This window comes from Lepidochelys olivacea (assembly GCF_965140295.1).
Source record: "Lepidochelys olivacea isolate rLepOli2 genome assembly, chromosome: 24".
Taxonomy (NCBI): domain Eukaryota; kingdom Metazoa; phylum Chordata; order Testudines; family Cheloniidae; genus Lepidochelys; species Lepidochelys olivacea.
The window spans coordinates 18142416-18165737 of NC_140434.1; the positions used below are offsets into that span (position 1 = coordinate 18142416).

General features: G+C 48.7%; 1 protein-coding gene across 1 annotated transcript; it reads right to left on the reverse strand.

The window, feature by feature from the left end:
- Nucleotides 1–1841: 1841 nt before the first annotated feature.
- On the reverse strand, nucleotides 1842–22696 carry LOC311512489 (phospholipase A2 inhibitor and Ly6/PLAUR domain-containing protein-like; the record flags this gene model as incomplete). Its single annotated transcript, XM_084613700.1, has 5 exons — nucleotides 1842–2047; nucleotides 16429–16572; nucleotides 16759–16911; nucleotides 17270–17386; nucleotides 22603–22696. 5 exons carry the CDS (start codon nucleotides 22694–22696, stop codon nucleotides 1842–1844), a joined length of 714 nt encoding a protein of 237 aa, XP_084469826.1.
- Between the last annotated feature and the right edge of the window lie 626 nt (nucleotides 22697–23322).

Below are 23322 nucleotides of genomic sequence, written 5' to 3' on the forward strand. Positions count from 1 at the left end.
CTGCTTCGAGCAGGGGGTTGGACTAGATGACCTTCTGGGGTCCCTTCCAACCCTGATATTCTATGATTCTATGATCACCTCTGAGCTCCTCAATGGACCCCCAGGTGCTCCATCCTCCCCTTTTGTTCCATCCACCCCACCCCCAACTAATCTCATCTCCCCACCACTGATAAAATCCTCTCTTCTGTCTGATCCAGGCCCCACAGCCACCCAATGCAAATCCCCATCTCATCCCATCCCCCGTCTATGACATTACCTTTCCAGACTGAGCAGTCCCTGCTCCTGGAGAGGAGCGGAGACTATTGGTTAGAGTAGGGGGAGGGGCTGGGAGCCAGGACTCCTGGGTTCGACCCCTGGCTTCAGGAGGACAATGGTGTCTACACTTAGTAGAAATCTTCTTTCACTCACCCAGCCTCATCTCTGCCACGACGGTGACGCAGGTCCCTTCCGAGGGGGCGCAGGGCTGCAGGGGGCCGGAGCACGATTGCTCTCTGGACGCACACACCTCGCATTGCAGAGCGCTCCCTGGAGGTTGGAAAAATTCATTCTCAGTACAAACCGCGGCTCCCCAACCCTCCCCAGGCAGTGCCCGTGGGCGAAATACCACCAGCAACCAACTGTGGGAGTTGTTACCACCAATGCCTCCTCACTGAACGTGTGGGCAAGCAGATCTTGGAGAAATTCCACCTGCTTTTGCAGCAGTTCTGCCCAGTTCCATTTAACTCTCCGGATGGGGAAAGGCATCTTGCTAGCTGGTCATTTGTATCTTACTCAAAACCGCAGACAAGTCAGTTTGCTGCCTGAGTGTCTGTGGCTAGAATACATTTTCAGTTGCTGACGTAGATATCTGGGGTGCAGCTTGTGCCTGTGAACAAACCCCACACGTCTGTGTAGACAGAAAAACAAGACTTCGGCTGCTCTGAAGAGGTGTTTCTGCCTGGCTTTGCAGTGAACCTTTCACACACACACACACACACACACACACACACCCCGCCATCACTCTCTGCTCCAGGCCTCTGCCTCTCAGAGTTACGTCATCTCAGCCACACTCGACTTCAGCCCACTTTTCATCGCTGATCCTGCCAATTCTCTTCTTCAGAATACGATTGATGCTTGTTAAACCTTTGGATAGATGTCTGTGCACCTCCAGCCAGCGATCCCAGGAGCATCAACTCTTTCCTCTCCAGAGCGTGGGGGACTTTAAATTCATGACGTGAGCGTAAGGTAGTTTTAAGAAAGAAAAAAAGAAAGAAAGAAAGGAAGATTTTCCCACTTTGGTTTTTTTAGAGCTTTCATGTGGAAACATCAATTAAACCTCAGAACACCTTCCCCTGCCCTTCTATGCCCCTAGATGGTTGCAAAGTTATATTATCCCTATCAAAGAAATATGGAAACTGAGGTAGAAAAAAGATGTGTTCAATTCAGGGTTAGAACCAAGAAGACAGCCGAGAAGTCCTCACTCCTGACTCCCAGCCCACTCTAACCCACGAGATCCCACTCCTCTTTCAGAGCCACGGACAGAACCCGGGAGTCCTGATTTGCAGCCATCTCTGCTCAAACTCACTACACCCCAGCCCACTTCTACAGCAGGGGAATGAGCCCAGAAGTCCTGGCTCCCAGCCCCCACCCGTTGCACCCCCATTCCCCTTTCAAACCCGGGGAATGAACCCTGGATTCCTGGCAGGAATCTCAGCGCTGACAGGCAGGGGAACATTTCTAGGCAGGACGACATGTGGACGGGGGAGCTGCTCCTCATCGGGATGACCCCAAGCTCGGGCGAGAGCTGGAGGAGGAACGAGAAGAAGGAAGGACAGACGGACTCAGACCCACTGGCCAGGCCCCTAGCGTGGGCTGTGGGAGTCCCAGACTCCAATCCCTGCTCTCCCCGAGTCAGCCGGGGGAACGTGACTCCGGGTTTTCCTCTCGCTGGTTTTACCCACAAATTCCATCCTGACCCCAGAATCCACCATCGACAGCAGCACGTTCCCCAAGTAAATTCCTGACCCCACCACCCGGCTCCCTGTGCCCGGGGACGGACGGGACTCACCTATGGCCAGGAGAGCGGACAGCAGGCAGAGGGGCAGAGCCACCCACATGGTGCCTGGATGTTAGCTGCAGTGAGCAGAACAGCGAGGAAGCATCTGGCTGTGGTTTTCTCAGGCAGGTTGGCAAATACCTGCCTGTGGCGGTTCAATACAAGACAGGACACGGCTTTAGGCAAGCAAGCAGGCTGGTCTGCTGATGGGATCACCCCTGTCAGCTTTTCCACCTCTTTTATTTCTCTCCCCCCTGCGCATCACATACCCCAACCAACCGCAAAAGGCATCAACAAAGGAAATAATATGACTTTGATTAATATTCCTATTTACTAGCCTCTATCTACTACAATCTTCATTCTCAGGCCTTGAGCTTCGGCCGAGGAAGCTTCCCACGGCTGATGTCCTTATTTTGACTTCCCAGATGGTCCATGTTTTCATGGTCCATGTCCTTGGATAGAACAGAGCAATGTGTGCATTGCTCCTACACAACAGTCAGGGTGTGCCCTGACTGTTTCCAGGTGCATGAACGCTACATGAACCCTTCACCTGCCCCCTGGGGGATCGGCTGGGGCTGCCCCATGACATCCTGGTGGACCCGGAGACGGGAGATTTCACAACCCTGCATGTCACATTGGCTGATCAGGTGGATACAGCTGTAGGTAGGAGGAAGGGCAGTGTAGATACAAGTCTAATAGGTTATACTGGTAGTAAAATAACCGTGCCTCATAGGGTACAGAATGTGAGTGAGGCCAAACAGCAAAAATTAAGATGTTTGTACACTAATGCAAGGAGCCTAGGTAACAAAATGGAGGAACTAGAGTTACTGGTGCAGGAAGTGAAACCAGATATTCTAGGTATAACAGAGACCTGGTGGAATAGTCGTCATGACTGGGCTACAGGTATTGAAGGGCATGTGCTGTTTAGGAAAGACCGAAATAAAGGTAAAGGTGGTGGAGTAGCACTGTATATCAATGATGAGATAGAATGTAAAGAAATAAGAAGCGATGAAATGGATATGACTGAGTCTGTCTGGGCAATAATTAAATTGGGGAAGAAAACTATTAGAGCCTCCCCTGGGATAGTGCTTGGGGTGTGCTATAGACCACCGGGATCTAATTTGGATATGGATAGAGCCCTTTTTAATGTTTTTAATAAAGTAAATACTAATGGAAACTGCGTGATCATGGGAGACTTTAACTTCCCAGATATAGACTGGAGGACGAGTGCTAGTAATAATAATAGGGCTCAGATTTTCCTAGATGCGATAGCTGATGGATTCCTTCAGCAAGTAGTTGCTGAACCGACTAGAGGGGATGCCATTTTAGATTTGGTCTTGGCGAGTAATGAGGATCTCATAGAGGAAATGGTTGTAGGGGATAATCTTGGCTCAAGTGATCATGAGCTAATTCAGTTCAAATTGAATGGAAGGATTAACAAAAATAAATCTGCAACTAGGGTTTTTGATTTCAAAAGGGCTGACTTTCAAAAATTAAGGAAATTAGTTAGGGAAGTGGATTGGACTGAAGAATTTATGGGTTTAAAGGTAGAGGAGGCCTGGGATTATTTTAAATTAAAGCTGCAGAAGCTATCGGAAGCCTGCATCCCAAGAAAGGGGAAAAAATTCATTGGCAGGAGTTGTAGACCAAGCTGGATGAGCAAGCATCTTAGAGAGGTAATTAAGAAAAAGCAGAAAGCATATAGGGAGTGGAAGAAGGGAGGGATCAGTAAGGAAAGCTACCTTATTGAGGTCAGAATATGTAGGGATAAAGTGAGACAGGCTAAAAGTCAAGTAGAGTTGGACCTTGCAAAGGGAATGAAAACCAATAATAAAAGGTTCTATAGTCATATAAATAGGAAGAAAACAAAGAAAGAAGAAGTGGGACCGCTAAAAACTGAGGATGGAGTGGAGGTCAAGGATAATCTAGGCATGGCCCAATATCTAAACAAATACTTTGCCTCAGTCTTTAATAAGACTAAAGAGGATCTTAGGGATAATGGTAGCATGATAAATGGGAATGAGGATATGGAGGTAGACATCACCATATCTGAGGTAGAAGCGAAACTCAAACAGCTTAATGGGACTAAATCGGGGGGCCCAGATAATCTTCATCCAAGAATATTAAAAGAATTGGCACAAGAAATTGCAAGCCCATTAGCAAGAATTTTTAATGAATCTGTAAACTCAGGGGTTGTACCGTATGATTGGAGAATTGCTAACATAGTTCCTATTTTTAAGAAAGGGAAAAAAAGTGATCCAAGTAATTATAGGCCTGTTAGTTTGACATCTGTAGTATGCAAGGTCTTGGAAAAAATTTTGAAGGAGAAGGTAGTTAAGGACATTGAAGTCAATGGTAAATGGGACAAAATACAACATGGTTTTACAAAAGGTAGATCGTGCCAAACCAACCTGATCTCCTTCTTTGAGAGAGTAACAGATTTTTTAGATAAAGGAAACGCAGTGGATCTAATTTACTTAGATTTTAGTAAGGCGTTTGATACTGTGCCACATGGGGAATTATTAGTTAAATTGGATAAGATGGGCATCAATAGGAAAATTGAAAGGTGGATAGGGAATTGGTTAAAGGGGAGACTACAACGGGTCCTACTGAAAGGTGAACTGTCAAGTTGGAGGGAGGTTACCAGTGGAGTTCCTCAAGGATCAGTTTTGGGACCAATCTTATTTAATCTTTTTATTACTGACCTGGGCACAAAAAGTGGGAGTGTGCTAATAAAGTTTGCAGATGATACAAAGCTGGGAGGTATTGGTAATTTAGAGAAGGACAGGGATACCCTACAGGAGGATCTGGATGACCTTGTAAACTGGAGTAATAGGAATAGGATGAAATTTAATAGTGAGAAGTGTAAGGTCATGCATTTAGGGATTAATAACAAGAATTTTAGTTATAAGCTAGGGACGCATCAACTAGAAGTAACGGAGGAGGAAAAGGACCTTGGAGTATTGGTTGATCATAGGATGACTATGAGCTGCCAATGTGATATGGCTGTGAAAAAAGCTAATGTCGTCTTGGGATGCATCAGGAGAGGTATTTCCAGTAGGGATAAGGAGGTTTTAGTACCGTTATATAAGGCACTGGTGAGACCTCACCTGGAATACTGTGTGCAGTTCTGGTCTCCCATGTTTAAGAAGGATGAATTCAAACTGGAACAGGTACAGAGAAGGGCTACTAGGATGATCCGAGGAATGGAAAACTTGTCTTATGAAAGGAGACTCAGGGAGCTTGGCTTGTTTAGCCTAACTAAAAGAAGGTTGAGGGGAGATATGATTGCTCTCTATAAATATATCAGAGGGATAAATACCAGAGAGGGAGAGGAATTATTTAAACTCAGTACCAATGTGGACACAAGAACAAATGGATATAAACTGGCCACTACGAAATTTAGATTAGAAATTAGACGAAGGTTTCTAACCATCAGAGGAGTGAAGTTTTGGAATAGCCTTCCGAGGGAAGTAGTGGGGGCAAAAGATCTATCTTGCTTTAAGATTAAACTCGATAAGTTTATGGAGGAGATGGTATGATGGGATAACATGGTTTTGGTAATTAAATATTCATGGTAAATAGGCCCAATGGCCTGTGATGGGTTTTTAGATGGGGTAAGATCCAAGTTACCCGGGAAAGAATTTTCTGTAGTATCTGGCTGATGAATCTTGCCCATATGCTCAGGGTTTAGCTGATCGCCATATTTGGGGTCGGGAAGGAATTTTCCTCCAGGGCAGATTGGAAGGCCCTGGAGGTTTTTCGCCTTCCTCTGTAGCATGGGGCACGGGTCACTTGCTGGAGGATTCTCTGCTCCTTGAGGTCTTCAAACTACAATTTGAGGACTTCAATAGCACAGATATAGGTGTGAGGTCTTTTTTTGGAGTGGTGGGTGAAATTCTGTGGCCTGCATTGTGCAGGAGGTCAGACTAGATGATCATAATGGTCCCTTCTGACCTAAATATCTATGAATCTATGAATCTATGATGCAATGTGTCTTGAGGCCAATTCCCTTGTGCGTTAGTGGAGATCTGTGGTTCTCAGCCAGGGGTCCGTGTACTCCAGGGGTACACACAGGTCTTCAGGGGGTACATCAGCTTATCTTGATATTTGCCTCATTTTACAACAGGCCAGATATAAAGCACTAGTGAAGTCAATACGAGCTAAAATTTCCTGACACAATGGCTTGTTTGTGCAGCTCTATGTACTATCCACTGAACTGTACGAACAATATTTATATTCCAGTGGAGTTATCTTATAATTACACGGTGGAACTGAGAAAGGAAGTTATTTGTCAGTCACAATGTGGCCGTGACACTTATGTATTTTTAGAATAACATAAGAAAGGACCTGTCATAAATATAAATGGAAGGGGAACCACCTTTCTGTCCCCAGAGCTATAAAATCCCCCTTGCCCCGTGGCAAAACACTTTCACCTGTTGTCATAAATATAAAGGGAAGGGTAAACTCCTTTATAATCCCTCCTCTCCAGAGGAAAAATCCTCTCACCTGTAAAGGGTTAAGAAGCTAAAGGTAACCTCGCTGGCACCTGACCAAAATGACCAATGAGGAGATAAGATACTTTCAAAAGCTGGGAGGAGGGAGAAAAACAAAGGGTCTGTGTCTGTCTGTGTGATGCTTTTGCCGGGGACAGAACAGGAATGGACTCTTAGAACATAGTTAGTAATCTAGCTAGGTATGTGTTAGGCTATGATTTCTTTTAATGGCTGAGAAAATAGCTGTGCTGAATAGAATGGATATTCCTGTCTGTGTGTCTTTTTGTAACTTAAGGTTTTGCCTAGAGGGATTCTCTCTGTTTTGAATCTAATTCGCCTGTAAGGTATTTGCCATCCTGATTTTACAGAGGTGATTCTTTTCTACTTCTATTAAAAGTCGTCTTGTAAGGAAACTCAATGCTTTTTCATCGTTCTAAGATCCAAGGGTTTGGGTCTGTGGTCACCTATGCAAATTGGTGAGGATTTGAACCAAACCTTCCCCAGGAAGTGGGGTGCAAGGGTTGGGAGGATTTGGGGGGAAAGGCGTGTCCAAACTACGTTTCCCAGTAAACCCAGTTAAAGTTTGGTGGTGGCAGTAGAAATCTAGGGGCAAAGGACAAAATTAATTTGTACCTTGGGGAAGTTTTAACCTAAGCTGGTGAAAGTAAGCTTAGGAGGTTTTCATGCAGGTCCCCACATCTGTACCCTAGAGTTCAGAGTGGGGAAGCAACCTTGACATGGTGGCGGGGGAGGGGTAGGATTTTGATTTCTTTTTACAAGGAGCACAGATTTGAACATGAAATATTTTTTCCTTTGGGGCTGCTGATAAGCAGGTTTCCAAGTAGTTGGAGGTTTTTTGCTTTGATTTGGGGCCAGAGCAGAGACAAAGGGAATTGTCTTTTTCTGTAGGCTGACAATCACTATCAGAGAATAGGTATCCTATTCCAGCACAGCAAAATTTTACAGCCAAGTTTTGTTTGTTTATTTCCAAACCTCAGGAGTAAAGTTAGTTAAAAACAGAGAGGTTAGGATGACAGAATCCATGGCTCAAGAAACGCTGGAATTAGCCAGATTTCAGGCTGAGGGAAAAACAAAAGGAACATGAAAGACAGATAGAACTCATGCGGCTGGAGAAGGAGGTACAGGAGGTTGCCCACAGGAGGGAAATGGAGGCAAGGAAGCATGTGGAGGAGGAGAAGGAAAAAGAGAGGCAGCATGTGGAGGAGGAGAAGGAGAAAGAGAGGAAGCATGAACTGGAGATGGAGAAGGTAAAGACTCAGCAGAATATACCAACAAACCCTAGCAATCCTTCTCCAGGTAGCACTTCCCATCCCAGAAAGTTCCCCACCTACAAGGCAGGCTATGATACCGAGGCCTTCTTAGAAAACTTCAAAAAGGCCTGCCTTGGGTACAGCATCTCTACAGACCAATACATGGTAGAGCTGAGGCCACAGCTCAGTGGACTCTGAGCTGAGGTGGTGGCAGAAATGCCTAAAGAACACATGAACAAGTATGAACTGTTTAAATCCAAGGCGAGAGTCAGAATGGGAATAACACCCAAGCATTCTTGTCGGAGGTTCAGAGCGCTAAGGTGGAAACCAGACGGTCATTTACCAGACATGCCTACCACATTGTGAAACACTGGGGTGCCTGGATATCAGGAGCAAGTGTAGAATCTCCAGTAAATTTGCCCTTCCTAATGCAAATGGAAAAATTCTTAGAGGGTGTTCCTGAGGAAATAGAGAAATACACATGATTGGCCAAGTCTTCCCCCAAGAGCATGGGGATGGGATAATCATCATCGACTGCAAAAGTCCAAGTTCCTGACCAGCCCTGGTACTGGACAGGCAATTTGGCTGTAGGACTTCCTTAGTGAACTCCAATCATGGGCCAAGAGGGTGGGAATGGTCACCCGCAGCCACTCTAAACAAGCCATGAGGCCTAGCTCTGTTCCGGAAACTTCTCTCAGGACCCGGTCAGAGGTGATGGAGCCGGACCCCAGGCCAATGTCTGCAACAGCACTAGTGGATCCAGTCCCAGAGACCCAGATGGAACCAGTCCCAGAACCGGAACCAGAGGAACAACCAGCACCAGACCCATTGCCAGCACTGAATCCAGTACTTGCAACCTCAACACCAGAGGGCCCCACCGAACCTGAACCAGCAGCAGCCCATAACCCTACACAAGAGGCTCAGCCAGAGCCTGAACCCTAACATAGTCTCCCAGCGGAGAGCGGTTCACAGTCAACGGAAACAGCCCCATCCCCTACATTGCTTCCAGAAGGACCAAGCATAGGTCCACAATCCAAGGAGGAACTGATGTCTTCAGAATCAAGGGAACAGTTCCAGAAAGGTCCAAGGAAAGGTCAGCTTTCATTACACATCTCGGGCTGTATGAATTTAATGTCCTCCCTTTCGGGCTGTGGAATGCACCCACCACCTTCCAAAGACTTGTAGATGGTCTCCTAGCGGGATTAGGAGAATATGCAGTCGCCTACCTTGATGACGTGGCCATATTTTCAGATTCCTGGGCAGAACACCTGGAACATCTACAAAAAGTCCTTGAGCGCATAAGGGAGGCAGGACTAACTGTTAAGGCTAAGAAGTGTCAAAGAGGCCTAAACAGTGTGACATACCTTGGGCACCAGGTGGGTCAAGGAACTATCAGCCCCCTACAAGCCAAAGTGCATGCTATCCAAAAATGGTCTGTCCCAAAGTCAAAGAAACAGGTTGAATCCTTCTTAGGTTTGGCTGGTTATTACAGACGATTTGTACCGCAATAGAGCCAAATCGCCACCCCACTGAGAGACCTAACCAAAAAGAAACTGCCAAATGCCGTTCAGTGGACCAAAAAGTGTCAGGAGGCCTTCAACCAGCTTAAAGCGACACTCATGTCTGACCCTGTACTAAGGGCCCCAGACTTTGACAAACCGTTCCTAGTAACCACAGATGCGTCCGAGCGTGGTGTGGGAGCAGTTTTAATGCAGAAAGGACCGGATCAAGAATTCCACCCTGTAGTGTTTCTCAGCAAAAAACTGTCTGAAAGGGAAAACAACTGGTCAGTCAGTGGAAAAGAATGTTTCGCCATTGTCTACGTCCTGGAAAAGCTACGCCCATACTTTTGGGGACGGCGTTTCCACCTGCAAACCGACCATGCTGCAATACAGTGGCTTCATACCGCTACGGGAAATAACAAAATACTTCTTCGGTGGAGTTTAGCTCTCCAAGATTTTGATTTCGACATCCAACACATCTCAGGAGCTTCTCACAAAGTGGCTGATGCACTCTCCCGTGAAAGTTTCCCACAATCAACTGGTTAAAATCGTCCTTGAGATGTGGAAAAGATTGTTAGTCTTTATGTACTTGGTAGTATATTTAGAGGTGCATGTGTCTTATTAACTCTGTTTTTCCTAAAGCTCCAGGAAGAAATAAGAAGGGAGCGTTTCACCCTAGCTGAGATTTGGGGGGCGTGTCATAAATATAAAGGGAAGGGTAAACCCCTTTAAAATCCCTCCTGGCCAGAGGAAAAATCCTCTCACCTGTAAAGGGTTAAGAAGCTAAAGGTAACCTCACTGGCAGCTGACCAAAACGACCAATGAGGAGACAAGATATTTTCAAAAGCTGGGAGGAGGGAGAAAAACAAAGGGTCTGGCTCTGTCTGTATGCTGCTTTTACCGGGGATAGAAAAGGAATGGAGTCTTCGTACTTTTAGTAAGTAATCTAGCTAGGTATATGTTAGATTATGATTTCTTTAATTGGCTGAGAAAAGAATTGCTTGCTGGGGGCTAAGATTCACGATGTGACGGAGAGACTGCTGAGACTCATCAAGGCCTCGGATCGCTACCCCTTCCTGCTTCTCCATGTGGGCACCAACGATACTGCCAAGAATGACCTTGAGCAGATCACTGCGGACTACGTGGCTCTGGGAAGAAGGATAAAGGAGTTTGAGGCGCAAGTGGTGTTCTCGTCCATCCTCCCCGTGGAAGGAAAAGGCCTGGTTCGGGACCGTCGAATCGTGGAAGTCAACGAATGGCTACGCAGGTGGTGTCGTAGAGAAGGCTTTGGATTCTTTGACCATGGGATGGTGTTCCATGAAGGAGGAGTGCTGGGCAGAGACGGGCTCCACCTTACGAAGAGAGGGAAGAGTATCTTTGTGAGCAGCCTGGCTAACCTAGTGAGGAGGGCTTTAAACTAGGTTCACCGGGAGAAGGAGACCAAAGCCCTGAGGTAAGTGGGAAAGTGGGATACCGGGAGGAAGCACAGGCAGGAATGTCTGTGAGGGGAGGGCTCCTGCCTCACACTGAGAATGAGGGGCGATCAGCAGGTTATCTCAAGTGCTTATATACAAATGCACAAAGCCTTGGAAACAAGCAGGGAGAACTGGAGGTCCTGGCGATTTCAAGGAACTATGACGTGATTGGAATAACAGAACCTTGGTGGGATAACTCACATGACTGGAGTACTGTCATGGATGGTTAAAAGCTGTTCAGGAAGGACAGGCAGGGTAGAAAAGGTGGGGGAGTAGCACTGTATGGAAGGGAGCAGTATGACTGCTCAGAACTCCGGTACGAAACTACAGAAAAACCTGAGTGTCTCTGGATTAAGTTTAGAAGTGTGAGAAACAAGAGTGATGTAGTGGTGGGAGTCTGCTATAGACCACCAGACCAGGGGGATGAGGTAGATGAGGCTTTCTTCCGGCAGCTCACAGAAGCTACTAAATCGCACTCCCTGGTTCTCATGGGTGACTTTAATTTTTCTGATATCTGCTGGGAGAGCAATACAGCGGTGCATAGACAATCCAGGAAGTTTTTGGAAAGCGTAAGAGACAATTTCCTGGTGCAAGTGCTAGAGGAGCCAACTAGGGGGGGCTCTTTTCTTGACCTGCTGCTCACAAACAGGGAAGAATTAGTAGGGGAAGCAAAAGTGGATGGGAATCTGGGGGGTAGTGACCATGAGTTGGTTGAGTTCAGGATCCTGACATAGGGAAGAAAGGTAAGCAGCAGGATACGGACCCTGGACTTCAGGAAAGCAGACTTCGACTCCCTCAGGGAACGGATGGGTAGGTGAAGGGTTAATGTCTAGCTATTCCACCTGGAAGCAGGCGGGGCACACCCTGACTGTTTCCTAGGAGCAATGCACACATTGCTCTATCCAAGGACAAGGGCTAGATATGAACCCTGAGAACTTGATTGCTTGGACAGCAACTGTGGGAGGTTTCTTGAGCCTGGGCTCAAGGCCTGAGAACCAGGATTGTAGTAGATAGAGGATGGTAACTAAGCATATGAATCAACGTCATACATTCCTTTGTGTAGCAGTGTGTAATGCTTAGGGGGAGAAATATAATAAAAGGAGAAGGTGGAAGGCGGGGGGGCAGAACAGCCCATCTCCGCTGACCAGCCTGTTTGCTTGCATAAAGCTGTGTTCTGTCTCATCACTGAACCGCAACAGGTAGGATCCCCTGGGGGACTAACATGAAGGGGAAAGGAGTCCAGGAGAGCTGGCTGTATTTCAAGGAATCCCTGTTGAGTTACAGGGACAAACCATCCCGATGTGTCGAAAGAATAGTAAGTATGGCAGGCGACCAGCTTGGCTTAACGGTGAAATCCTAGCAGATCTTAAACATAAAAAAGAAGCTTACAAGAAGTGGAAGGTTGGACATATGACCAGGGAAGAGTATAAAAATATTGCTCGGGCATGTAGGAATGAAATCAGGAGGGCCAAATCGCACCTGGAGCTGCAGCTAGCAAGAGATGTCAAGAGTAACAAGAAGGGTTTCTTCAGGTATGTTGGCAACAAGAAGAAAGCCAAGGAAAGTGAGGGCCCCTTAATGAATGAGGGAGGCAACCTAGTGACAGCGGATGTGGAAAAAGCTAATGTACTCAATGCTTTTTTTGCCTCTGTCTTCACGAACAAGGTCAGCTCCCAGACTGCTGCGCTGGGCATCACAGCATGGGGAGTAGATGGCCAGCCCTTTGTGAAGAAAGAGGTGGTTAGGGACTATTTAGAAAAGCTGGCCTTCTACAAGTCCATGGGGCCGGACGAGTTGCATCCGAGAGTGCTGAAGGAATTGGCGGCTGTGATTGCAGAGCCATTGGCCATTATCTTTGAAAACTCGTGGCGAACCGGGGAAGTCCCGGATGACTGGAAAAAGGCTAATGTAGCGCCAATCTTTAAAAAAGGGAAGAAGGAGGATCCTGGGAACTACAGGCTAGTCAGCCTCACCTCAGTCCCCAGAAAAATCATGGAGCAGGTCCTCAAAGAATCAATCCTGAAACACTTACATGAGAGGAAAGTCATCAGGAACAGTCAGCACGGATTCACCAAGGGAAGGTCATGCCTGACTAATCTAATCGCCTTCTATGATGCGATTACTGGTTCTGTGGATGAAGGGAAAGCAGTGGATGTATTGTTTCTTGACTTTAGCAAAGCTTTTGGCACGGTCTCCCACAGTATTCTTGTCAGCAAGTTAAAGAAGTAAGGGCTGGATGAATGCAATATAAGGTGGGTAGAAAGTTGGCTAGATTGTCGGGCTCAAAGGGTAGTGATCAATGGCTCCATGTCTAGTTGGCAGCCGGTGTCAAGTGGAGTGCCCCTGGGGCCGGTTTTGTTCAATATCTTCATAAATGATCTGGAGGATGGTGTGGATTGCACTCTCAGCAAATTTGCTGATGATACTAAACTGGGAGGAATGGTAGATACGCTGGAGGGCAGGGATAGGATACAGAGGGACCTGGACAAATTGGAGGATTGTACCAAAAGAAATCTGATGAGGTTCAATAAGGATAAGTGCAGGGTCCTGCACTCAGGATGGAAGAACCCAATGCACCCAATTTGATTACCCTGGAAGGTATTTACCATCCTGATTTTACAGGGGTGATTCTTTCACCTTTTCTTTCATTCAAATTCTTCTTTTAAGAACCTGTTTGCTTTTTCATTGTTCTGAAGATCCAAGGGTTTGGGTCTTGTGTTCACTTGTACAAATTGGGGAGGATTCTTATCAAGCCTTCCCCAGGACTTGGGGTGATATTTTGGGGGAAGACATATCCAAGTGGGCTCTTTCCCTGGTCTTTGTGTAAGACGCTTGGTGGTGGCAGCGTACGGTTCAAGGACAAGGCAAAGTTTGTACCTTGGGGAAGTTTTTAACCTAAGCTGGTAAGAATAAGCTGAGGGGGTCTTTCCTGCGGGTCCCCACATCTGTACCCTCGAGTTCAGAGTGGGGAAGGAACCCTGACAGGGCCACACTGGGTCAGACCAAAGGTCCATCTAACCCAGTATCCTGTCTTCCGACAGTGGCCAATGCCAGGTGCCCAGAGGGAATGAACAGAACAGGTAATCAAACATCAAGTGTTCCATCCCCTGTCATCCATTCACAGCTTCTGGCAAACAGAGGCTAAGGACACCATCCCTACCCAGCCTGGCTAATAGCCATTGATGGCCCTATCCTCCATGAATTTATCTAGCTCTTTTTTGAACCCAGTTTACTTTTGGAATTTGCACATTCCTCTGGCAAGGAGTTCCACAGGTTGATGGTGCATTATGTGAAAAAACACTTCCCTTTGTTTTTTTAAACCTACTGCCTCTTAATTTCATTTGGTGGCCCCTAGTTCTTGTGTTATGAGAAGGAGTAAATAACACTTCCTTATCTACTTTCTCCACACCACTCATGATTTTCTAGACCTCTCTCCTATCCACCCTTGTCCGTCTCTTTTCCAAGCTGAAAAGTCCCACTCTTATGAATCTCTCCTCACGGAGCTGTTCCATCCCCCTAATAATTTTATGACCCTTTTCTGAATCTTTTCTGAATACAGTGGATGTATTGTTTCTTGACTTTAGCAAAGCTTTTGACACGGTCTCCCACAGTATTCTTGTCAGCAAGTTAAGGAAGTATGGGCTGGATGAATGCACTATAAGGTGGGTAGAAAGTTGGCTAGATTGTCGGGCTCAACGGGTAGTGATCTATGGCTCCATGTCTAGTTGGCAGCCGGTATCAAGTGGAGTGCCCCAGGGGTTGGTCCTGGGGCCGGTTTTGTTCAATATCTTCATAAATGATCTGGAGGATGGTGTGGATTGCACTCTCAGCAAATTTGCGGATGATACTAAACTGGGAGGAGTGGTAGATACGCTGGAGGGGAGGGATAGGATGCAGAGGGACCTAGACAAATTGGAGGATTGGGCCAAAAGAAATCTGATGAGGTTCAATAAGGATAAGTGCAGGGTCCTGCACTTAGGACGGAGGAACCCAATGCACAGCTACAGACTACGGACCGAATGGCTAGGCAGCAGTTCTGCGGAAAAGGACCTAGGGGTAACAGTGGATGAGAAGCTGGATATGAGTCAGCAGTGTGCCCTTGTTGCCAAGAAGGCCAATGGCATTTTGGGATGTATAAGTAGGGGCATAGCGAGCAGATCGAGGGACGTGATCGTTCCCCTCTATTCGACATTGGTGAGGTCTCATCTGGAGTACTGTGTCCAGTTTTGGGCCCCACACTACAAGAAGGATGTGGATAAATTGGAGAGAGTCCAGCGAAGGGCAACAAAAATTATTTGGGGTCTGGAACACATGACTTATGAGGAGAGGCTGAGGGAGCTGGGATTGTTTAGCCTGCAGAAGAGAAGAATGAGGGGGAATTTGACAGCTGCTTTCAACTACCTGAAAGGGGGTTCCAAAGAGGATGGCTCTAGACTGTTCTCAATGGTAGCAGATGACAGAACGAGGAGTAATGGTCTCAAGTTGCAGTGGGGGAGGTTTAGATTGGATATTAGGAAAAACTTTTTCACTAAGAGGGTGGTGAAACACTGGAATGCGTTACCTAGGGAGGTGGTAGAATCTCCTTCCTTAGAGGTTTTTAAGGTCAGGCTTGACAAAGCCCTGGCTGGGATGATTTAACTGGGAATTGGTCCTGCTTCAAGAAGGGGGTTGGACTAGATGACCTTCTGGGGTCCCTTCCAATCCTGATATTCTATGATTCTATGAATAGGACTGGGCCCAGTGCAGATCCCTGGGGGACTCCCACTTTTTACCTCTCTCCGTTCTGAAAACTGACCATTTCTTCCTACCCTTTTTTCCCTATCTTTTAACAAGTTACTGAGCCATGAGAGGATTTTATCCCATGACAGCTCACGTTTCTGAAGAGCCTTTGGTGAGGGACCTTTTCAAAGGCTTTCTCAAAATCTAAGTACACTGTATCCACTGGATTCCCCTTGTTCACACGCTTGTTGACCCCCTCAGAGAATTCTAGTAGATTGGTGAGGCGTGATTTCCCTTTACCGAAACCATGTTGATCCTTCCACAACAAATTATGTTCATCTATGTGGCTGACAATTCTCTTCTTTCCTGTAGTTTCAATGAGCTTGCCCTGTACTGAAGTCAGACTTATTGGCCTGTAGTTGAAAGGATCACCTCTGGAGCCCTTTTTAAAAATTGGCGTGTCATTAGCCGTCCTCCAGCCAGTTGGGACAGAAGCTGATTTAAATGCTAAGTTACAAACCACAATAAGTGAGTTCCTTCCGATCTCTTGGGCGAAACCCATCTGGACCTGGTGACTTATTACTGTTTAATTTATCAATTTGTTGCAAAACCTCCTGTAATGACTCCTCAATCTGGGACAGTTCCTCAGATTTGTCATGAAAACAGAATGGTTCCGGTTTGGGAATCTCCCTCCCAGCCTCAGCCGTGAAGACCGATGCACAGAATTCATTTAGTTTCCCCGCAGTGGTTTTATCCTCCTTGAGTGCTCCTTTGGCATCTCGGCAAGTAGGACTCCTGGGTTCTCTCTGCAACTCTGCCAGGGGAGTGGAGTCTAGTGGGTCAGAGCAAGGGGGCCTGGGACTAAGCCAGGACACCTGGGCTCCACCTCGTGCTCTGTGTTTAGACCCCTCCCACATCTGGAGGACTTACCCAGTGTTAATATCCCAGATTCCTCAACACAATGGTCCTCGGCTCCGGTGCAGGCCAAGGGCTTGTTGTCCTGACAGTTTCCTCCCCACAGGTTGAAGCATGACGGGCACTGCCGGCCGTTGGGGACGGAGCTCACAGTTGGCACTGAGAACAATCAGACACACACAGTCAGCCAGGGGTGGGGAGTCACTACACGCTGGGCTCGATCCCACCTCAGGGAAGGGAGTGGGGTCTAGTGGTTAGAGCAGGGGGGCTGGGAGCCAGGACTCCTGGGTTCTCTCCAGGCAGGTGTGGGCAGAGCAGGGCTCTAGGTTTGCAGCAGACACACACCTGGGATGGCCTCAGCGTTGCAGCCGTCAGTGTCACAGCAGGCGATGTTCGCCCACACGGTGACATTGTACGCGTAGGTCAGCGAGAAGGGGCCAGGCTCACAGTTCTTGGGCTCCAGGCACGATTTAGCCGTGTAGGACAAGGAGGATCCCTCTGTGGAAGAGAAACAGAGCATCACCTCTGAACTCCAAAATGGACCCCCAGCTGCTCCATCCTCCCCTTCTGTTCCATCCACCCCACGCCCAACTAATCTCATCTTCCCCCTCACCCGGATAAAATCCTGTCTTCTTTCTGATCCAGGCCCAACAGCCACCCACTGCAATTCCCCATCTCATCCCGTCCCCTGTCTATGACATTATCTTTCCAGACTGAGCAGTCCCTGCTCCTGGAGAAGAGCGGAGCCTATTGGTTAGAGTAGGGGGAGGGGCTGGGAGCCAGGAATCCTGGGTTCGACCCCTGGCTTCAGGAGGACAATGGTGTCTATACTTAGTAGAAATCTTCTTTCACTCACCCAGTCTGAACTCTGCCACGACGGTGATGCAGGTCCCTTCCGAGGGGGCACAGGGCTGCAGGGAGCCGGAGCACGATTGCTCTTTAGACTCACACACCTCGCATTGCAGAGCGCTCCCTGGAGGTTGGAAAAAATCCCTTCTCAGTACAAACCCCGGCTCCCCACCCCTCCTCAGGCAGTGCCCGTGGGCGAAATACCACCAGGAACCAAGAGGTGGCGCTGTGGGAGTTGTTACCACCAATGCCTCCTCACTGAACGTGTGGGCAGGCAGATCTTGGAGAAATGCCACCTGCTTTTGCAGCAGTTCTGCCCAGTTCCATTTAACTCTCCAGATGGGGAAAGGCATCTTGCTAGCTGGTCATTTGTATCTTACTCAAAACCACAGACAAGTCTGTTTGCTGCCTGAGTGTCTGTGGCTAGAATTCATTTTCACCTGCTGACGTGGCTATCTGGGGTGCAGCTTGTGCCTGCGAACAAACCCCAAACGTCTGTGTAGACAGAAAAACAAGAATTCGGCTGTTCTGAAGAGGGGTTTCTGCCTGGCTTTGTGGTGAACCTTTCTCACACACACACACACCCCGCCGTCACTCTCTGCTCCAGGCCTCTGCCTCTCAGAGTTACATCAGCTCAGCCACACTCGACTTCAGCCCACTTTTCATCGCTGATCCTGCCAATTCTCTTTTTTCAGAATACAATTGACGCTTGTTAAGCCTTTGGATTGATGGCTGTTCGTCTCCAGCCAGCGATCCCAGGAGCATGAACTCTTTCCTCTCCAGAGCATGGGGGCCTTTAAATTCATTACGTGAGCATAAGGTAGTTTTAAGAAAGAAAGAAAGGAAGATTTTCCCACTTTGGTTTTTTTAGAGCTTTCATGTGGAAACATCAATTAAACCTCAGAACACCTTCCCCGCCCCTTCTATGTCCCTAGATGGTTGCAAAGTTATATTATCCCTATCAAAGAAATATGGAAACTGAGGTAGAAAAAAGATGTGTTCAATTCAGGGTTAAAACCAAGAAGACAGCTGAGAAGTCCTCACTCCTGACTCCCAGCCCACTCTAACCCACGAGATCCCACTCCTCTTTCAGAGCCACGGACAGAGCCCGGGAGTCCTGATTTGTAGCCATCTCTGCTCAAACTCACTACACCCCAGCCCGCTTCTACAGCTGGGGAATGAGCCCAGAAGTCCTGGCTCCCAGCCTCCCCCCTTTGCACCCCCATTCCCCTTTCAAAGCCGGGGAATGAACCCAGGAGTCCTGGCAGGAATCTCAGCGCTGACAGGCAGGGGAACATTTCTAGGCAGGACGACATGTGGACGGGGGTGCTGCTCCTCATCGGGATGACCCCAAGCCTGGGCGAGAGATGGAGGAGGAACGAGAAGAAGGAAGGACAGACGGACTCAGACCCGCTGGCCAGGCCCCTAGCGTGGGCTGTGGGAGTCCCAGGCTCCAAACCCTGCTCTCCCCGAGTCAGCCGGGGGACGTGGCTCCGGGTTTTCCTCTTGCTGGTTTTACCCACAAATTCCATCCTGACCCCAGAATCCGCCATCCACAGCGGCACGTTCCCCAAGTGAATTCCCGACCCCACCACCCGGCTCCCTGTGCCCGGGGACGGACGGGACTCACCTGTGGCCAGGAGAGCGGACAGCAGGCAGAGGGGCAGAGCCACCCACATGGTGCCAGGATGTTAGCTGTAATGAGCAGAACAGCGAGGAAGCATCTGGCTGTGGTTTTATCCGGCAGGATGGCAAATACCTGCCCCCTGGGGGATCGGCTGGGGCTGCCCCATGACATCCTGGTGGACCCGGAGATGGGAGATTTCACAACCCTGCATGTGACTTTGGCTGATCAGGTGATGCAATGTGTCTTGAGGCCAATTCCCTTGTGCGTTAGTGGAGATCTGTGGTTCTCAGCCAGGGGTCTGTGTACTCCAGGGGTACACACAGGTCTTCCAGGGGGTACATCAGCTTATCTTGATGTTTGCCTCGTTTTACAACAGGCCAGATATAAAGCACTAGTGAAGTCAGTACGAGCTAAAATTTCCTGACACAATGACTTGTTTGTGCAGCTCTATGTACTATCCACTGAACTGTAAGAGCAATATTTATATCCCAGTGGAGTTATCTTATAATTACACGGGGGAACTGAGAAAGGAAGCTATTTGTCAGTCACAATGTGGCCGTGACACTTATGTATTTTTTATAATAACATAAGAAAGGACCTGTCATAAATATAAACGGAAGAGGATCCACCTTTCTGTCCCCGGTGCTATAAAATCCCCCATGGCCAGTGGCAAAACACTTTCACCTGTTGTCATAAATAGTAAGGGAAGGGTAAACTCCTTTATAATCCCTCCTCTCCAGAGGAAAAATCCTCTCACCTGTAAAGGGTTAAGAAGCTAAAGGTAACCTCGCTGGCACCTGACCAAAATGACCAATGAGGAGATAAGATGCTTTCAAAAGCTGGGAGGAGGGAGAAAAACAAAGGGTCTTTGTCTGTCTGTGTGATGCTTTTGCCGGGGACAGAACAGAAATGGACTCTTAGAACTTAGTAAGTAATCTAGCTAGTTATGTGTTAGGTTATGATTTCTTTAAATGGCTGAGAAAATAGCTGTGCTGAATAGAATGGATATTCCTGTCTGTGTGTTTTTTTGTAATTTAAGGTTTTGCCTAGAGGCATTCTCTCTGTTTTGAATCTAATTCCCCTGAAAGGTATTTGCCATCCTGATTTTACAGAGGTGATTCTTTTCTACTTCTATTAAAAGTCGTCTTGTAAGGAAACTCAATGCTTTTTCATTGTTCTAAGATCCAAGGGTTTGGGTCTGTGGTCACCTATGCAAATTGGTGAGGATTTTTACCAAACCTTCCCCAGGAAGTGGGGTGCAAGGGTTGGGAGGATTTGGGGGGAAAGACGTGTCCAAACTACGTTTCCCAGTAAACCCAGTTAAAGTTTGGTGGTGGCAGTAGAAATCTAGGGGCAAAGGACAAAATTAATTTGTGCCTTGGGGAAGTTTTCACCTAAGCTGGTGAAAGTAAGCTTAGGAGGTTTCCATGCAGGTCCCCACATCGGTACCCTAGAGTTCAGAGTGGGGAAGGAACCTTGACAGGTGTGTAGGGGGATGGATGGACAGGCGTGAAGGCAGATGGATGGATGGACAGACATTCTCTTAGGGGAATGGATGGATGGGTGTGTGGGGGGAAGGGTGGACGTGTAGGAGGATGGACGGACGGAAGGATGGGTGTTGTCAGGGAGTCCCCGGGCAATGCTCTGGACCTGCTCCCTACGAAGCCAGGCAGGACTCTGGGGAAGTCTCCTCTTTGGGAGCAGCCTGTCTGCAGGACACACAGCTCGCCCGGCTTCCACCTTCCTGGGTCTGACCTCGGAGCATTCAGCCTCCTCTGCCATTCCATGCGCTTCCCACAGCGAGTCCGCCCAGGCGGGGTCCTGGGGAAGCCAGAGGGTCCTGTCCCCCAACTCCACAGTCAGACGGGACTATCAGCCAGCCAGTAAAACAGAGGTTTATTAGACAACAGGAACATGGTCTAAAACAGAGCTTGTGGGTGCAGAGAACAGGACCCCTCAGCCGGGTCCATTTTGGGGGGCAGTGAGCCAGACAACCCCATCTGCACTTCACTCCACTCCCCAGCCAGCCCCAAACTGAAACTCCCTCCAGCCCCTCCTCCTCTGGGCTTTCCCCTTTCCCGGGCCAGGAGGTCACCGGATTCCTTTGTTCTCCAACCCTTTAGCTCTCACCTTGCAGGGGGGAAGGGCCCAGGCCATCAGTGGCCAGGAAACAGGGTGTCGGCCATTCTCTGTGTCCAGACCCCTGCACACACCTGCCCTCTCGGGCTCTGCAAGGATCATACACCCTTATCCCACCTAGAAACTTAAGAACTGCGTAGGGGAAACTGAGGCACCCCCACACTATTCAGAGGAAACATTAAGAACGCTTCCACTTCATCACAGGTGTGTCGGGGATGGATGGAGGGGCGGCCCTGCACAGCCTTGCAAAGCACAGAGGGAAACTGAGGCACTCCATGGCATCGTAGAAATAGGAGCTCAATTCCCACTTTGTCGCATCCCTCTGTGCCCCAAACTGCTGCAGACACCAGCCGGTGCACCCTGCCCCTGCCAGCACCGATCCCAGGCACTGGCTTTAACAGGGGGAGTGAGATCAACCCAGCCAAGGCCACCTCCATGAACCCGAGGCCTTCGGGGACCGGACGAGAAAAGGGGGACGCTGGCACCAGAAATTAAAATGGAAATCCTGCTTTATTTCCCTCCTCACCAGATCCTGTTACCAGTGTAGGAGAAATTCTGTGAGCAACTGCCCTGCTCAGCCACAGCTCTGCCCCGCTGGTCACAGCACCTGCCTCGGTGTCTAGGAGGCAAACGCACTGGTCAAGGGTGGGTGGCGCTGACTTTCCACCATCGGTCTCCGCACCGACCGTTTGCCGGCTGTGGTTTGGACACGCGCACCAAGGGCTTAGCACACCTGGGCTCCAGGCCCCTCTCTGCCAGCCGCCCTGTGTGACCTGGGACACACCACTTAGGCCCAGAGCTTCAAAGAGTTAGGTCCTGCTGAGGATCTGTGCCTCAGTTTCCCCCATCTGTTCAATGGGGGTGACAGCCCTGCCCATCCCACAAGGTGGCTGTGAGGATAATACATTAAAGATGATGAGGGGTTCAGATGCCATGGTGATGGGCGCCAGATAAGTATTTAGCTAGACATGCTGGGGAGGGTGGTTAACAAGCTCCCCAGGGATGCGGTGGATGCGCTGTCCCTCGGCATCCCCCAGGCCAGGCTGGCTGCCCTCCTGGAAGATGCTTTCATCAAACGCACGTGATCGGGCACAATGTAGGGAGGACTTCTCCAGCCTGGGCTATGCGGCAGGTCAGAATAGATGCTGGGAATGGGCCCTTCTGGCCTGGGACGCCAGGAAAAGGGGCGAGGTGGCTCCCAGGAATCACCAGCTCTCGGGGCGCTGGTTTCATCTGTAAATAATTTTTGTGACTGTTTTGCTTCTAACCAGAAGCGAAGGAAAATACAGGCTATTCCTTGTCCTGTGTATCCGCCGCCACACCCAGGAACATCTCCCTCTTCTTCGGGAACAGGGTCTTTGTCCTGTTCCTAGCGTTGGCTGTGGGAGTCCCAAGCTCCAATCCCTGCTCTCCCCAATTCAGTCGGGGGACATGGCCCCGGGTTTTCCTCTCGCTGGTTTTACCCACAAATTCCATCCTGACCCCAGAATCCGCCATCCACAGCGGCACGTTCCCCAAGTGAAATCCCGCCCCCACCACCCGGCTCCCTGTGCCTGGGGACGGACAGGACTCACCTGTGGCCAGGAGAGCGGACAGCAGGCAGAGGGGCAGAGCCACCCACATGGTGCCCGGGTGTTTGCTGCAGTGAGCAGAACAGCGAGGAAGCATCTGGCTGTGGTTTTATCCGGCAGGTTGGCAAATACCTGCCCACTGGGGGATCGGCTGGGGCTGCCCCATGACATCCTGGTGGACCTGGAGATGGGAGATTTCACAGCCCTGCATGTGACACTGGCTGATCAGGTGATGCCAATGTGTACTGATGCCAATTCCCTTGTGCATTAGTGGAGATCAGTGGTTCTCAGCCAGGGGTCCGTGTACTCCAGGGATACACACAGGTCTTCCAGGGGGTACATCAGCTTATCTTGATGTTTGCCTCATTTTACAACAGGCCAGATATAAAGCACTAGTGAAGTCAACGCGAGCTAAAATTTCCTGACACAATGACTTGTTTGTGCAGCTCTATGTACTGTCCACTGAAATGTAAGTGCAATATTTATATCCCAGTGGAGTTATTTTATAATTACACAGTGGAACTGAGAAAGGAAGCTATTTGTCAGTCACGATGTGGCCGTGACACTTATGTATTTTTAGAATAACATAAGAAAGGACCTGTCATAAATATAAAGGGAAGGGGAACCACCTTTCTGTCCCCGGTGCTGTAAAATCCCTCGTGGCCAGAGGCAAAACACTTTCACCTGTAAAGGGTTAAGAAGCTAAGGCAACCTTGCTGGCAC